At 69.7% G+C, this 15,340-nt stretch overlaps 2 protein-coding genes across 4 annotated transcripts in view; one reads left to right on the top strand and one right to left on the bottom strand.

The window, feature by feature from the left end:
• Positions 1–11,534, top strand: NOC2L (NOC2 like nucleolar associated transcriptional repressor). 3 transcript variants are annotated; one of them, XM_054584491.1, is made up of 19 exons: positions 1–58; positions 187–339; positions 1,511–1,685; positions 1,774–1,893; positions 2,446–2,566; positions 2,650–2,740; positions 4,037–4,115; positions 4,234–4,344; positions 4,524–4,637; positions 5,276–5,464; positions 5,646–5,785; positions 6,620–6,731; positions 8,399–8,512; positions 8,791–8,892; positions 9,690–9,833; positions 9,924–10,037; positions 10,406–10,538; positions 10,827–10,934; positions 11,163–11,534. In XM_054584491.1, exons 1-19 carry the CDS (start codon positions 33–35, stop codon positions 11,273–11,275), a joined length of 2,259 nt encoding a protein of 752 aa, XP_054440466.1. In that variant the 5' UTR covers positions 1–32; the 3' UTR covers positions 11,276–11,534. The 3 variants fall into 3 exon arrangements, with proteins under 3 accessions (XP_054440466.1, XP_054440475.1, XP_054440484.1); XM_054584500.1 differs by having other exon boundaries at positions 2,449–2,566; XM_054584509.1 differs by lacking the exon at positions 187–339 and having other exon boundaries at positions 13–58.
• The window catches only part of SAMD11 (sterile alpha motif domain containing 11), a 17,541-nt gene continuing 13,572 nt past the window's right edge, over positions 11,372–15,340 (bottom strand). The window contains exons 8-14 of the mRNA XM_054584568.1: positions 14,984–15,146; positions 13,764–13,879; positions 13,477–13,555; positions 12,879–13,390; positions 12,558–12,682; positions 12,136–12,246; positions 11,372–12,039 (exon numbers count right to left, since the gene is read on the bottom strand). Coding sequence (XP_054440543.1) covers positions 11,794–12,039; positions 12,136–12,246; positions 12,558–12,682; positions 12,879–13,390; positions 13,477–13,555; positions 13,764–13,879; positions 14,984–15,146 — 1,352 coding nt within the window. The 3' untranslated portion in view covers positions 11,372–11,793. The remainder of the gene's footprint in view (positions 12,040–12,135; positions 12,247–12,557; positions 12,683–12,878; positions 13,391–13,476; positions 13,556–13,763; positions 13,880–14,983; positions 15,147–15,340) is intronic.

The following is a 15,340-nucleotide window of genomic DNA, read 5'->3' on the forward strand; positions in this document are numbered from 1 at the left end:
GGAAGTGGGGCTCACGCGGCGGCTTGGCGGCTATGGCGGCGGTGCGGGGCCGCAAGCGGTGCGTGGAGGGTCTGGGCACCGGATCGGCCTCCCCGCGCCGCAGGGGGCCTACCTGTGCTTCTGGGCAGCGGGGATGGGGCACCCGGGGCTGGCGGGGAGTGGTGACTCCGGTGTCCTGACCCGCAGGCGCCTGGCAGAGCTGACGGTGGATGAGTTCCTGGCCTCGGGCTTTGATTCTGAGTCTGAGTCGGAGCCCGAAGGAGCCGCAGAAGCTGAGGGGCGGGCGGCGCGCGGAGCCTCCCGGACCCCGGGTGGGCCGGGCGGGAGCCCCTCGGCCAGGTGAGCGGCGCGTGTCCCGCGCGTGTGTGGAAGCACCCCTCTCCCCGCGTCGCCCGGCCCCGCTCGGCGCAGGGGTGCTGAGCCCGGCCGCGGACCCTCGGGCCGACTCGTCCTTTCATCTTACGCTTCCTGAGCGGCCGCTCTGGGCCAAGCCTGGTTTTAGGAGGTGGGCGTAGGCGGGGATCGCACAAAGGTCCCTTTCCGGTCTGAGGAGCTCGCGGAGCCTCGGGGGAGTCAGGAGGTGCAGCGTGTTGTGGACAGAAGGGAAAAGCGGCTTTGCTGGGGCGGCTGGGGCTGCGCCGAGAGAGAAGGTCGAGCAGCCGTGCAGGGGACAGGGCGGAGTGTTCCGGGGGCTGAGCGGGGGGGGAGCAGGCCGGAGGCAGCGGGGAGTGTGGCTCTGGCAGGAGGGGCATGGCGGCGCGCGGACCTGGGAGGTGATGGTGGGGCCGTTCGTGCGGCGTCCCAGGAAGGCCCTGGCCCGTGTGGCTCGGCCGAAGTGCCGGCAGGTAACCAGGAGGCCTCGGTTGGATTCCCGGTCAGGGCCCGTGTGCAGGTTGCGGGTTCAGTGCCCCGTGTGGGTGGGTACGGGGGGGCAACCCGTCGGTGCCTCTCTGTAGCATATGTGGTTCTCTCTCTATCTCTTTCTCCAACAATGAAAAAACGTGCTTGGGTGAGGATGTAACGGAAAGCGTGTCCCAGGGAAATGGGACGTGGCCTCAGGGTTTGGAGCAGCCGGGGGAGAGGCGGCCACAGGTGACCGTGGGGGTCGCCTGGGCCGCTGTAGGCGGCGGTGGGGATGGGGCGCGGCCCCCGCCCTGAGAGACGGTGCTGCTTTGAGAGGAGGCCTTTCGCAGAGGCCGCGGTGAGAGCGCACGAGCTTGCCTGCTGGGGAGGAGAGACCGACGTGCCCGGGAAGGTAGTTTCCAGCCTCCGAGGTCGAGCGCGTTGGGGGAACGCACGGTCGGTGTCGTTCCGTTGGCGCTGACACGCGCATGGAGAGGCTGTGGGTGTCGGCCTGTGTGTAGAGAGACAGGGACCTGCCGCCTGCGCCCGGGGTCGGGGCGGGTGTGAGGGGAGCGGGCCTCGCCTTCCCAGAGGAGGCAGCAGGCCCTGGCCTGGAGGACAGGAAGCCCCCGCCCCTGCAGCTGATGCCTGACGCCCCCCTTCCCAGCCGGCGTAAAGGCCAGGCAGCGGAGCACAAGGACCAGCTTTCTCGGCTGAAGGACAAAGACCCCGAGTTCTACAAGTTCCTGCAGGAGAACGACCAGAGCCTGCTGACCTTCAGCGATTCCGACAGCTCAGAGGATGAAGGGCCGCGGCTCCACTCCCTGCCGTCTGTGCTTGAAGTGAGGGCCTGAGCGGGCGCGCGGGGCGGGGGCGGGGGCGCGGGCGGCCCGCCCTCCGGCTCCAGCCTGGCCCCTGTGACTGGTGCAGGAAGCGAGTGAGGAGGACGAGGAGGACGAGGACGCGGGCTCCAGAGGACCGACGGCGCAGAAGAGGGACTCCACCCCTGTGACCCTCGCCATGGTCGAGAGGTGGAAGCAGGCAGCGAAAGTGAGGACTGGCACGGCACGAGCAGCTGCCCGGGGACCACGCGGGTGGGAGGGCCCCCGAGCAGCCGCGCCGGGGCCCTGCGGGCACAGAGGGCCTCGCTTGGCTCCCCCTCGCGCCAGGAGGCTCCTGGCCGCGCTCGCCCCTCCTCGCGGAGGCAGCAGGGCTTCTTGCGCCTTTGCCGGCAGCCTCCCTCTCCAGCGTCTTGCTCCTCGAAGTGCCTCGCAGGCAGGATGTGCCTCTGCTGGCTGGTCAGGCGGGGGGCCGCCTCTCAGGGCCTTGCCGCGGTTTCTGCGGCAAGAGGAAGGGGCAGGGGACTGTGGACACTGTGCGGTGCTGGCCGCTGCCCACACCCTGGACCCTCAGCCCCTCCCCAGTGGCCCCTGAGCAGGGCTCCCCGCCCGCCCAGGAGGATTCTGGACTCGGTCTCTTCATCCCCAGCAGCGGGGAGGGGTGCCTTGTCCCCTAGGGCAGCTCTGGGCGCCCCCGCTGCCGCCCCCTCTGTCGAGCACCCTGGCGGCTCCCACAGCGTCCTGGGCTCTGTCGCCCCTTCAGCAGCACCTCACCCCAAAGCTGTTCCGTGAAGTTGTGCAGGCGTTCCGGGCCGCTGTGGCCACCACCCAGGGAGACGAGGAGGGCGCTGAGCCCAGCAAGTTCCAGGTCACAGACAGTGCTGGTGAGTGGGGGCCGGGGGTCTGGGGGTGGGCACCGGGTCCCCTCTTCGGCCCTGCAAGTGGCATCTGTGGTCCCTCGCTGCAGTGTTCAACGCCCTGGTCACTTTCTGCGTCCGAGACCTCGGTGGCTGCCTCCAGAAGATGCTCCTTGGAAGAGCCCCAAAGGACAGCAGCAGGTGAGACGGGGCGGGGCGGGGGGCGCTCAGGGCCCTGCGGTGGGGGAGGCGGGGCCTCGGGACCCAGCTGGCACAGAGGTGTGTTGGGGACAGCCCAGGCTCTTCGTGGGGCTCCTGGGTGAGGCTGGGCGCTCGGGGCCAGCTGGGGCGGCCTGGGCTTTTCACTCCTGTTGTTCTGGGAGGGGAAAGTCTGCGCCCAGAATTCCTCAGGGACCGCAGACGGCGTGCTTGGCGTTGGCCCCCCATTTTCCCGTGTCAGGTTTCTCTCTCTTGGGTGGGTAAGTCTTGTCCAGTCTCCCTGGCCCTGGCTCTGCAGCTGCGGGGCGTGTCTCCAGGCAGGGGTCTGGCTGTGGGTGAGAACCTTACCTTGCCCGTAAGAGGTACGCTGAGCAGAGACGCTGTGGGGCGTCATCAGAGGGGAGGAGAACAGGGTTCCACCGGGGCTGGGAGGGCCACTTGGTCGCACGGCCTGGAGGCGGTTAGGGCCTTGGAGGGTCAAACTCACTCCAGGTGCCTCTCAAAGGAAAAAAGGAAACGTCCAGAGAAGGGCCCTGCGGTCCCCCCCAGAGGGTAGGTGGGGCTCCCCGGTCCTGGAGGTTTTGGTCGGGCGGCACGGAGGGCCGGGAGCGTGGGCCACGCGGAGGTGGCCCTGCCGGACTTGGGCAGGGTGGGCGGCAGGCACAGGGTGGGCGGCGCCGTCCTGGGAAGGGGGCCGCTGTGCTGCCGACACCGACGCCGTGCGGGGGGCAGCGCGCCCCCTCCGGGTCGGGGGAGCCGGCCGCAGGTGCCCCTGCCCTTTGTGCGTTTCCTCAGGTCTCCCCGAGCGCCTGCTGTGTGCGGAGAGTTGGGTGGGTGCTCGGGGGGTCAGGCCTGCGAGGAACTTGCAGGCGTGGTGGCCGCTGGTGAATGCTGGGTCGTTCCATTTTGCAGAAGAGGTCGGGGTCTGGGTTTTGTAACGAAACTAAGCTGTACAAGTGGAGGCTTTGGTTTCTTAAAGGCTCGTGTGGGCCTCAGAAAACCCGCCGCAGCTGCGGTTAGTGACGCCTGGGTGAGACCTCGGCCCCCGGGGACCCGGGCCCAGGCCTGGAGTGCAGTGGCTCTCGGCCCCGGGCCCGCTGGGGCTCCTGCGCCCCCTCAGGAATTGGTCGGGGCCACTCCTGAGAGGGTCTCTCCATGGGGCCCATGTGCCCTGTGTCCTGTGCAGGGACAGAGCGTGGCTTGGGGCGCACTCGCGTGTGAACGGGGAGTGCCTAACCTGTGGGTCTCACGCGGCTGGGGTGGGTGTGGTCCCCGCAGGTTGCTGCAGCCGGCCAGCAGCCCGCTGTGGGGGAAGCTGCGGCTGGACATCAAGGCCTACCTGAGCTCAGTCGTCCAGGTGCGGGTCCGGGGGGAGGGAGACTCGGGGTGGTGCGGGTCAGCGTGCAGCGGTCCAGCCCTTCTGTGATTCTCGGTGTGAGCGGGCTTGGCCACGCTGACCTCTCCGGCTCCCGCAGCTGGTGGCCTGCGTGGCGGAGGCGACAGTGGCGGCGGCCCTTCTGCAGCACATCAGCAGCTCTGTGCCCTACTTCCTGACCTTCCCCAAGCAGTGCCGCATGCTGCTCAAGGTGGGTGCGCGGGGCTGCCCTCAGACGCCCCTCCCCGCCGGGGTCGGCCTCGAGCGGCGCGGCCTGGCCCAACCTTGTGAGAACAGGCTCCAGGCCGGGCCGCTCCCGGCGGTGCCCGCAGGAGCCTCCGGGTGGACTTGGGGAGGCCGAGGCCGGCCCTGACTTCTCGCCCTTTGCAGCGGATGGTGGTCCTGTGGAGCACAGGCGAGGAGACTCTGCGCGTGCTAGCCTTCCTGGTCCTTGTCAGAATCTGCCGGCACAAGAAGGACGTCTTCCTGAGCCCTGTCCTGAAGGTAGCGTGGGCTGGCGGCTCCCCTCTGTGGTGCCCCAGGCTCTGTCCCTGGGGGTTGAAGGTGTCAGCCTGAGGGCTGGCAGGCTGCCTTTGTGGCCAGTGCCCCTGAGCAGGACTGTGATTCCAGGCAGACCCTGGCCCTCGTCGCTGGTCCTCCCTAGAAGTGCGGCAATGTGACAGGGACGGGAGCCCTTGGGCCCGCTGGGCTCCATGGGGACTGCAACACAGCGCTGTCCCCTCAGTGGATGAGGACATCTGGTGTGGAGAGGGACAGGGACCCTGGGTCCCGGCTCCAAACCGAGTGGCCTGTGTGGGCCCTTGTGGGCCCCCCGGCCTGTAGCAGGGCCTCGTCCCTCTCAGTCCCTCTGTGGTCCCCTTGCTGGTTCCCAAGTGTGTTCATGCTGGAGCTCTCCCTCCCTTGGTACTAGGCCCTCCCTCTGACCACAGACCCTGCCTGCAAGGTTGGCGGGCGCACCATGAGGAGGCTGAGCCCCGGGGGGGGGGGGGGGGCCTGAGGGCGGGGTCTGCAGCAGACACAGCCAGGCTGCGGCTCGTGCAGGCAGCCACTCCCAGGGACAGGCCTAGGCGCCTGGCAGCGGGGCCCCGGGAACTCAGGCGGCCGTGACTGTCTCCCGGCAGCAAATGTACATCACCTACGTGAAGAACTGCAAGTTCACCTCCCCCGGCACCCTGCCCCTCATCAGCTTCATGCAGCGGACGCTGACCGAGCTGCTGGCCCTGGACACCGGCGTGGCTTACCAGCACGCCTTCCTCTACATCCGCCAGCTTGCCATCCACCTGCGCAACGCCATGACCACGCGCAAGAAGGTATGCGGCGGCTGGCGTGGGGAGCAGCCCTGAACCCGGCCCACGGGCCTGGGGCCTCCCGGAAGAGACCGCCCTGCGTCTGGCCGGGGCACCTGGGAGGGGCCTGGTGCTGCTGCCCACCGGGAGCTGGGGGGGCCCGGCCCCTCGGGGCCCCAGGGCTGACGCGGCGGCCTCTGTGCAGGAGACGTACCAGTCCGTGTACAACTGGCAGTTCGTGCACTGCCTGCAGCTGTGGTGCCGCGTCCTCAGCACCATCTGCCCCAGCGACGCGCTCCAGCCCCTGATCTACCCCCTCGCCCAGGTCGTCCTCGGCTGCATCAAGTGAGTCAGGGCTGGCGGGCGGCCCCGAGGGCTGGCAGTCAGGGTCCCCGCAACGTGTCGCTCCCTGCGACGAGGGCCGGCAGGACGAGGGTCACAGGGACGAGGTTGCAGGAGGCTGTTCTGAAGGTCAGGGCAGGGTTGGGGTTATGGAGGCATCCTGGGGGGCCAGGAGGGGCATGGCCAGGGCTTCCAGGGGCGTCTGGGGTTGTGCCTGGGTGGCCTGGGGCGTCTGAGGAGGGGCTGTGTGGCGCTGCGGTGGCCTCGTGCTCGCGTGCTGGGCTCCCGGCTGGTTGCCTGGGATGCGCGCTGCTTCCTGCACCTTTGTCCCGGGTGCATGTCCTGGGGTGCTGGGTAGAGGGGGTCTGTGCAGCACAAAGGGGGTTGGGCTTTCTTCATGTGGCTTCTGGACAGAGCAGGTCCCGGCTGATGTGGAGTCTGTGGAGTGACTCCAGCGCGGGTCTCAGCGGAGGAGGGAGGAGCTGCACGTGGCCTGGCGGCTGTTGGCCAGGAGGGGGCAGCCCCGTCCCCCTGAAGGGGGATCCCTGAGAGCGGGATAAAAGGCCTGCCTGCGCCACTGCCACCCTCCACACACGCACAGCTGAACCCCAGTGAGGCTAAAGCTGCTCGGGTCTCCCCACTGAGCCAGGAGGCGGGGCCCGAACGCCCCGCGTCCTGCCCTCTTCTCGGGCAGGGATGGTCTCGGACCGTGAGAGAGGAGACCGGCCCCCGCTGAGGCTGGGGCTCCAGGGGAGGGTTGGGGCAGCGCCAGAGGGCGAGCCGGGCCTCTGGGGCCCCTGAGGCCGGGCCTCGTCTCACCCCACTCTCCCCTCCCAGGCTGGTCCCCACCGCGCGCTTCTACCCGCTGCGCATGCACTGCGTGCGCGCCCTGACACTGCTCTCCGCGGGCACCGGCACTTTCATCCCTGTGCTGCCCTTCGTTCTCGAGGTGAGCGGGGGTGGCGGCGGCGGCGGCAGGCCTCCCCGTGGCGCGCAGGCGTGGCGGCCTGGCTGGGCCCGGCTGGGCCTGGCGCCTCCCGCTGCCCGAACTGGCGGCGTGGGTTGGTTGACGAGAGCGGCAGTGGGGACGAGGAAGCCGCCCTGTGAGGAGGGCCTGGGGGCGCTGGTTTTGGGGCCCAGACCTGGGTCGATCTGGGTGTTCGTTCAAGGTGAGGTGAGCAGGAGATCAGGCCAGAAGCCCGGGTCTGAGTCCAAGGCCGCATCTGTCCTTGGCATGTCCCAGTGTGCGCACACGTGTGTGTGTATGTGCTCACAGACGTGGGGGCGCGGGGCGAAGGGCCGTGGGCCAAAGCTCGGGAGTGCACTGCCAGGCCCCAGGCCGGGAAATACTCAAACTCGCCGCCCGTGAGAGGGGCCTCGTGCTGCCCGCCCCCCCGCCCCGCCCGGCAGCTTGGAGCTGAGCCCCAGGCCCCAGGACGGGGAGGCCGTGCTGCGGGCCCCCAGGGGCACAGGGGCAGGGAGCCTGGGGCCTGAGGCGGGCGGGGCGGTGTGGCTCCCGTCCAGCTCTGGTGACCGCGCCTGACGTGCCCCGTGGGCCGGCTCTGGACACTTGTCTCTCTGGCCCTTCCCTGCCCGCGGTCTCCCTAGGCCTCCTCTCTCTCTCCCTTCCCTTTTGCACTGACCCCGCCTGGGCTCCCTGCAGCTGCGCCCTGCCCATCCCCTCGCCCAGAGACACACACCGGTCCTCTCCAGAGAGCACTGGCCGCAGAGGCGGAAGTCGAGCTCTGCCTCTGGGGAGCTTCGGCCCTCGCCCCCCTGGCTGGTGGGAAAGGGGGTTGAGAGCAGCTCTGTGTGGAGGGCAGACCCCCGCCCCGCGGGCTGAGCCCTCCCAGGGACCCCCTGTGTTGATACCACTGTCCGGCTGCTCCTCACCTGGAGCTGACCTGCACGCAGCTCTGCGCCCCCTGGCAGACTGCTCTTCCCCAGTTGGGCTCCCCCAGCCTTGGCCGCCCACCCCCACTTGGGGACTCACCCTAAATCGCCCCTTTTGAGGGTCATGGGGAGAGGCCAGACCCCTGCTCTGTCCCTTTGGGCAGCCTTTAGCCTCCAGGCTGTGGGGGGCTCCTCCCAGAGGCCAGGGCCAACCCGTTGAGCACAGCCTCCGTCTCGGCAGCACGTGTGGGACGTGGAGTCGCCCAGGGCTCCCCGAGGCCCTGGTGTCTCTCGGAGTGTTACTCCCGGGAACGCAGCCCTGGGCCCGGCCCCGGCCCTGGGGAAGTGGCCGTGGGCGAGGGCAGCGCACTGACAACCGTGGTCCTGTACGGGGGCGGGGGGGCGGGCGCGGCTCCTCTTCGCCTCCAGACGCGTCCTGGCGGTGCCCTGCCCAGTGTTCCGGAGGGTCGGGGCAGTGCCCGTGCTCCGGGTCCTGCCCACCGGCCAGGCCCAGCCTGGCACGGAGGGCCTCCCTCGGGGCGCGAGGGCTCTGGGAGGCAGCAGGCCCCTGGGGCGGGCGGGCTGTAGGGCCGCAGGTCTGACTGCGTCAGGCCCCCATCCCTGCTCTTGAGATGTGTTTTCAGGGACCCAGGGGGCTGGGGGGTGCGGTGCGGTGGGGCGGGGGGCCGCCACCTGGGCTGACACGGCTGTGGGTGGGTGCAGGTCTTCCAGCAGGTGGACTTCAACAAGAAGCCGGGGCGCATGAGCTCCAAGCCCATCAACTTCGCTGTGATCCTGAAGCTGTCCAAGGTCAACCTGCAGGAGAAGGCTTACCGGGTGAGGCAGGCCTGCGGGCCGGGGCCTGGGGAGTGCCCAGGGCGGGCTCCTGCCCACCGGTGTCGGAGGGCACTGAGGTCAGCGTGCAGGGTGGCGTCTCAGCGCAGACCCTCGTGGGCTCCCAGGGCCGGGGAGCAGACTCTCGTGGGCTCCGGCCCCAGTGGCCTGGGTGTGGCTTCCAGGGAGGCGGCGGGGTCCCGACCGCTGCTCCTTGCCGTGGGGGGGAGCTGCCGTGTCAGCCCGTGATGAACACGGCCTGAGCGCCCGTCCTTGCACAGGACGGCCTGGTGGAGCAGCTCTACGACCTCACCCTCGAGTACCTGCACAGCCAGGCCCACAGCATCGCCTTCCCTGAGCTGGCGCTGCCCGCCATCCTGCAGGTGTGTGCTTCCGCCCGGCTCCCCGCCCCTGCCCGCATCCTGCTGTGGCGGGGGGGCTCCGCGGCTGGACTGGGTCAGCGGCCTTGGCCGTCCATGCGCCTCAGAGCCAGTGGTGGCGCCTGCCCCTGGGCTGCCCTCCCCCCCGAGCTGTGGCATGGGGACCCCGCCGCCCTGCCCCCAGGGCTGCCGCAGCCCAGGAGGCCTTTCTTGGGAGAGTTGGGACTGAGCGGGCTGCGGACCCCCAGCCCTGGGTCAGCTGGTCTCCTGACTGCAGGCTTCCCTAGGTGGTCCTGGGGGTCGTCCAGAGGTTGGGCAGCCTGGGCCGCCTCGGCTTCCCTTCAGGCGATGCTGGGGGTATGGTGGGCGCCCCCCTCTGAAGCCCTTGCTTGGTCCCCCTGGGGGTCCATTTGCTTTCACTTTGAGGTCCCTTGGCCCAGGGACGTCTGCTCCCCGGGAGGGGCACTGCCCGCCTCCGCGTGGCCCTGGTCCGGGGGCTGCTCGCACCCCACTGCGTGTGGCTCGGAGGCCCATCCAGACACGGGTGTGTGTGCGCAGACCTCCGTCTCCGGGCTCGAAGCCCCAGGGATCAGCGAATCGTGCTGGGGAGGAGCCAGGTGGTACTTTAAGTTTCGCAGTCCTGCGGTGCCCACAACCGCTTGATTCTAATTCAGAAGACCCACAGGCATTCGCCCCGGGGCTCCGCCCCGCTTCCCTGGTCAGCACATGGGGGGCGTGGGCTGGCGCTGCGTGCAGAGCCGCCCTGCGTGGAGCCGGCTGAGCCCCTCCTCCTCCTGCAGTTGAAGTGCTTCCTCCGCGAGTGCAAGGTGGCCAACTACTGCCGGCAGGCGCGCCAGCTGCTGGAGAAGGTGCAGGAGAACGCCGAGCACATCTGCAGCCTCCGCCAGAGGGCCTCCTTCGGCGTGGCCAACCGGCAGGCAGTGGTCAGTGGAGAGAGCACTGGTCTGTGTGTGGCTGGGCGTGGGGTTCGGGGTTTGATGGGGCGGGTTGTGACCCCGCACCTCCCCCCACAGGATGCCTGGGAGAAGCAGACCCGAGAGGAGGGGACCCCCCTCACGAAGTACTACAGCCAGTGGCGGAAGCTGCGGGACCGTGAGATCCAGCTGGAGATCAGTGGCAAAGAGCGGGTGCGGACTGGGAGGGCGTCGGGGGCCCGCCCGGCGGCGATGTCCTGAGACGAGGACCTAGCACCTTGGCTGCGAGACGGTGGGGGGAGGGGCAGTTAGGGTTGACACCCGCAAGGGTAGTTGGAGCTGTGGCTGCTCTGAAGGACGTGGCTGTGACTCTGATGGCCGGTAAAGGCCAGCGTACGGCTGGGGCTTTGTGTGGGGGAAGAGGAGTGGAGGCAGGGGGAGGGACCAGGACACCGAGTCTGGGCGGAGCCTGCCTTTGAGACCGGGGGCTCTTCCTGGTGGCACCGCTGTGGCCGTAGTGTCAGGGTGCGCGCCCAGGGCTCTGTGCACAACCTCACCTGCTCTTGTTCTGGGCCTTCCAGCTGGAGGACTTGAACTTCCCTGAGATAAAGCGGCGGAAGCTAGGGGACAGGAAGGACGAGGACAGGGTAGAATTCAAGGACCTCTTTGACCTGGACAGTGACGAGGAGGACACCACAGACTTCGCAGAGAGAGGTGGGGGCCTGCCTACCTCAGCCTGAGCTGCGGGGGGGCGGGGGCGGCAGGCAGCCTGGCAGGCGTCCCTGCACCTCCAGGAGCCGGAGGAAGGGCGCCCACTGCCACCTCCGCTCTGCCACTTCGCTTGCTTTGATGCTGGGCCTCCTGGAATTGGAAGGCGGGTGCCCGGGCGGTGACCCTGCCCCCCTAATACTCAGGGCAGGCCTGAGTTCCGTCCACGGGCACAAAGGCTAGGCGTGGGGGGTGAGCCCAGCACTCCCACGGGCTCTGCGCCTTGGTCCCCAGGTGCACCGGGGCCCCCTGGGACTCAGCTGAGGGAAGACGACGAGGAGGACGAGGAGGAGGAGGAGGAGGAGGATGGCGACAGCAGCCAAGAAGCCAGCAGCTCAGAGGGTGAGTTGTCCTGGGGCGAGGGTGCCTTGCCCCTTGAGCCGGTGTGTCTGGCGCCCAAGGCCCCCCTGGGGATGCCAGGCCAGCTGCTGCATCCACTGGCTCTGGAAGCCAGCAGCAGTGGCACCAGTAAATTAATTAAGTGCTGTGATTAATTAGTGATGAGTAACCCCCGAGGCCGGCTTCTTCCTGATAAAGCAGAATTTATGTAGCCTGCGCATCTCCCTGCAGATGGAGGCCCAGATGAAGAGGCGGGGCGGGCCCCCCGGGAGCTGTGGCGGCTGCTGGCCCAGGGGCCGGAGGATGAGTTGCAGGACCTACAGCTCTCGGACGATGAGGACTGAGGACTGGGGACGGCGGCCACGCCCCTGGGCTGCGGGGCGTCTGCCATGGGTCTGGGAGCCTTGGGGTCAACGCCCACACGGGGACAGAAGGTGGTAGATGGAGCTTTATTTTTACAACATAAAAGGCCAGGGAGTACCAAGCGCTGTGCTGCCCCCCCCCCCAGTGGAGTCCTTGGGGACCAACCCCTGCACTGTGGGGCCGCCGGCTGCCACTCCCGAGGGTGGCAGGCACCCTCACAGCAGCTCGGGTCTGAGGGGGCGGGGGCCAGCCGGGGCCACGGGTCTTTGGTTTGCAGCGCCCAGGCTCCGATTCTGTGCCAGGCTCGATCGGCTGTCACCCCCAAGCGCCTTTGGAAACACGTTCCTTTCCTCTTAGGTCACATGTTTTCCTTTTAAAAGTTCTTTGTGTGTTTTTGCTTCCAAAACCAAAGGAGAATAAGCTGTGGGGGCAGAGCCTCTGCATGGTAGCAGCTGGCATGGATGGGGGGGTGCGCCTGAGCTGCCCCCCGCCCCCCCACTCAGCACAGAGGCTGGGAGGGGTCTGTGGGCCCTGGGAGCAGAGCCATCGCCCCATTCTCTTGCTTGGGTGAGGCTTGGCCCGCAGTGGGGTGCCCCCCGCCATAGGGTGAGGGCGCTGCTGTGGGCGACGGCAGCGGCTCCCCTGCGGGGAGCTCCCGCGTCGGGGCCCGAAGGGTTGGCGGCTGCAGCGGCAGCGCCACGGGGAAGCTGGCCATGTAGAAGACTCTGCCCAGGCGCTTGGCCACCTGTGGGAAGACAGGCCTGGGCGGGGTCTGCAGCCAGGAAGGGCCTCGGTGCTGCCTGTGCGCTGCCCAGAGGTCCCCACCGCCGCGGGCACTCACCTGCGCCCGGATCTTGAGCGCCGGCCCCAGCTTCAGCCCCATGGTGGTGAGGAGGTGCTCCTCGGTCAGCAGGGGCAAGGCCTCCCCGTCTATCCCCTGCTCTCTGAAGACCTGGCACGGGGCAGGTGGCCTGTCAGGGCCCGAGTGCCACAGTGCCCCGCCCCCTGGCGGGGTCCGGCCCGGCCCGGCCCGCGCTGGTGGGGGCGGCTCCTGACTCCCCGGAGACCGGGGCCGAGGGAGCCGCCTGTGCAGTTCGTAGGGAAACATCAAGCGAAAGACTGCGCTGGGCACGTGCCAGCACAGAAAGCAGAGTGCAAGTGGGGGGGCCTGCTCCCCTGCCCCCCCTTCCAGGAGGGGAACTGGGGCGAGGAGTTGGCAGGACACCCGGAGCCCGGACCCGCCTTGACCAGGCGCCCCCTCACCGGAGCGTATTCCCCGCAGCCGGACAGGCCCCCCACGAAGCTGCAGACGTCGTCCACTGTCCACTTGCTGACGTCCTCGGGGGCTGGGGCCTCCTCCCCGTCCGGGACGAGTCCCCCCATGGCGCCTGGGTTGGGAGCGGGGTTACCGTTACTGGGACCTGCGGCAGCTGCTGCTGCTGCGGCTCCCGCTGTCTGCTGACCTTTGCCCTTCCGAGCTGTTGGGTCCTGACTAACGGGGGCTTTCTTTCCCCGGACGCCCCAGGGGAGGGGGGGCGGGCCTCCTACCCCCTCGGAGGGACTCGAAGCATGGGGGGTGCCCACCTGTGTGGAAGTAGGGGCTGACGTAGGGCAAGCCCAGGGGCAGTGGAGGGGGCAGCACGGACCCTGAGAGAAGCCCCTTCCCCTCTGAGCTGGCCCCTCCAGGCGGGGCTTGACCCGGGGCAGGGCCCTGGCCCCCAACAGCCACCATCTCGGCATCCTCTCCGTCCGAGTCCTTGGGCGGCTCGTCTTCAGAGGCGTCTTGTGCCCAGAGCCCAGTCCCGGCGGTCTCCTTGGGCTCCCCGGGCCGGGCTGAGGCGGGGCTGGAGACCCCCTTCCGAGGGGCTCGGCGGGCGGGCTCCCGGGGCGGGGTGGGGGGGCCTGGGCCCGGCGGTCCCTGCGGGGGCAGGGCCAGCGCCGGCGCGGAGCTGTGTCTCAGCACCAGCATGGCCCCGCGCCGCTGCGGCTCCTCGGCGCCATCGGGCGGGCGCAGCGCGGCCTCCGGCGCCAGCAGCTGCGGCCGGGGCGCGCTCTCCAGCTCCTTGTGACGCAGCAGCTCCGCCGACAGCTCCAGCCTGGACCGGGGCGCAGGGGACAGAGGGTCAGCCAGCTCGGCGGTGGCGGTGGCGCCGTCTCCCCCGCCGGCCGCCGTGTCACCTACCGGGCCAGGCTCTGCTTCCGCAGAAGCTCCTGCTGCCGGGCAAGCATCTCCGCCTGGGCTGGGGGCAGGAAGCCGAAACCTGGCGGGTGGAGGACAGGCCCCGAAGCCAGGTGGCTCAGCGGGCCAGCGCCACCCCAGCGGCCCGCCCCCGCCCACCCGCCCTCGGCGGGGGTGGGTCCTGCGGGAACACTCGAGGGCGCCCACCGGGCACCGGCGAACCCGAGCGGCCTCCGCACGCACTGGCTTCCCCAGGACACAAAGGGCTCGACCCTCCCCCGCCTGCTCACCTGGGGTCTGGCACAGAGCCGAGGGCACCCCCAGAAAGGGAGGCCTGAGGTTGGGGCCCAGGGCGATGTGCGGGGCATTCTGGGGCGACAGCAAGGGGGCCGGCTGTGACAGCTCCCTGTGGACGGCACGGCGGTGAGCGCCGCGCGCCCCCTCCATTCCCGGAACCGCCCGCCCCGCCCCGCGGCCCCCGCTCCGGCCGCCGCAGCTAATTGCCAGCCCCGCGGGCGGTCGAAGCGCCGTTCCTTCAGCTCCGGGTCGCGCGCCGCCCCCGCCCCCGCCCCCCGCCGGCGGCGCCAATTAATCTCGGCGGCGGCGCGGAGGCGCTGACCCGGCGGGCGGCGGCGACTGCAGCGGTAATTACCGCGGAGCGCGCCGGGACCCCCGCCTCCCCGTCCCCCGGACCCTGGCGGCCGGGGGCGGGGCGCAATTAGCCGCGATCCAGGAGGCGGCCGCGAACAGCGCTCGGGGGCGGAGGGGCGCAGCGTGGTTGGGGGGTGGGGGGGGGCGTGTTGTGGCTGCCGGCAGCAGAGGCGCAGAGCCGCTGCAGCAGTTCCCGCCCCTGGCTCGCTCACCCCTCGGCCTCGGCAGCTCTTCCAGCCCCCGCCCCTTCCTGGGGTCTCCGGCCGCGACACGCCCGGGAGGCCTGTCTGTGCGCCGAAGGCTCTAGAGTCTGAGTCTGAAACGGAGCTGCTGGCGGCAGGGCCTCCGACTTCCGGTTTCCAGACCTCTCGCTCCCTTCTGCCTGCCGCCCCCTCTACACCGCCCTCTCCTCGGACCCCTCTCCGTCTGCACCAAGCACCCTCTCCTACCCGTCAGGGCAGCAAAGCTCTCAGCTGTGCCGCGGCACCTGGGTTCAGTGGGTCCCCCAGCTGCTCAGTCAAAAGGGAATCTCCCCCTTAACACTCCACGCGGAGGGGCGGTCACCTCGACGCATTCTACCCCAGGATCAGCCCCTGGGCCTCCGCCCAGTTCGGGAGCAATCGGGCCCCTTCCGCATGGCAGGCTGTCACCCCTGGGCCTGCAAGAGGCCTGGCACCTGCAGTGCCCACAGGCCTGCGTGGCCAGGATGGGAGTCGCGAATGCGTACAGTCAGGGTGGCTGCCAAGTATGGACCTGACCTGCAGGAACCAGGTGACGAAGCCCCTCTGCCTCGGTTCTGTACCCCAGCAACAAGCATAGCGAATACGGGCGCGTCTCTGAGATGCAGGCACCCTGATACCTCTCTGAGAAGGACGGGGCGCCAGCTGCCGTGGGGCCCTCTCGGTGCTGAGCGAGGCCCTGCTTCCGACGTTGGCCGGGCGTGGACGAGGGCAGGTGGACTTCCAGGCCACTGGGGCTCCTCACAGCTGCCGCGGCCACCTCCTGCCGGACCCTCAGGAGATCTGGCGGGGACGGGGGGCGGGGGGGGGAGGCAACAGCAGTGACCCAGGGGCCAGGCTCCCCTGGGCTCGCACTCTCCCCACCCTGGAGAGCACAGGACACTGGCCAAGGACACCAGGACGGCCAGAGCCAGCGAGACGAAGGCCACCGGGCGGAGGAGACAGCGGTCACAGCGCACCAAGCTACAGCATCTGGG

Source organism: Pteronotus mesoamericanus, unplaced genomic scaffold (assembly GCF_021234165.1).
Source record: "Pteronotus mesoamericanus isolate MK-2021 breed Mesoamerican mustached bat unplaced genomic scaffold, CSHL_Meso_final contig_1193, whole genome shotgun sequence".
Taxonomy (NCBI): Eukaryota; Metazoa; Chordata; class Mammalia; order Chiroptera; family Mormoopidae; genus Pteronotus; species Pteronotus mesoamericanus.

Coding starts and splice junctions, on each gene's coding strand:
- NOC2L (XM_054584491.1), top strand. CDS start 33: ATGGCGGCGGTGCGGGGCCGCAAGCG. Junction 1,686..1,773: donor CCCTGCCGTCTGTGCTTGAA/GTGAGGGCCTGA, acceptor TGACTGGTGCAG/GAAGCGAGTGAGGAGGACGA. Junction 10,038..10,405: donor AGATCAGTGGCAAAGAGCGG/GTGCGGACTGGG, acceptor TGGGCCTTCCAG/CTGGAGGACTTGAACTTCCC.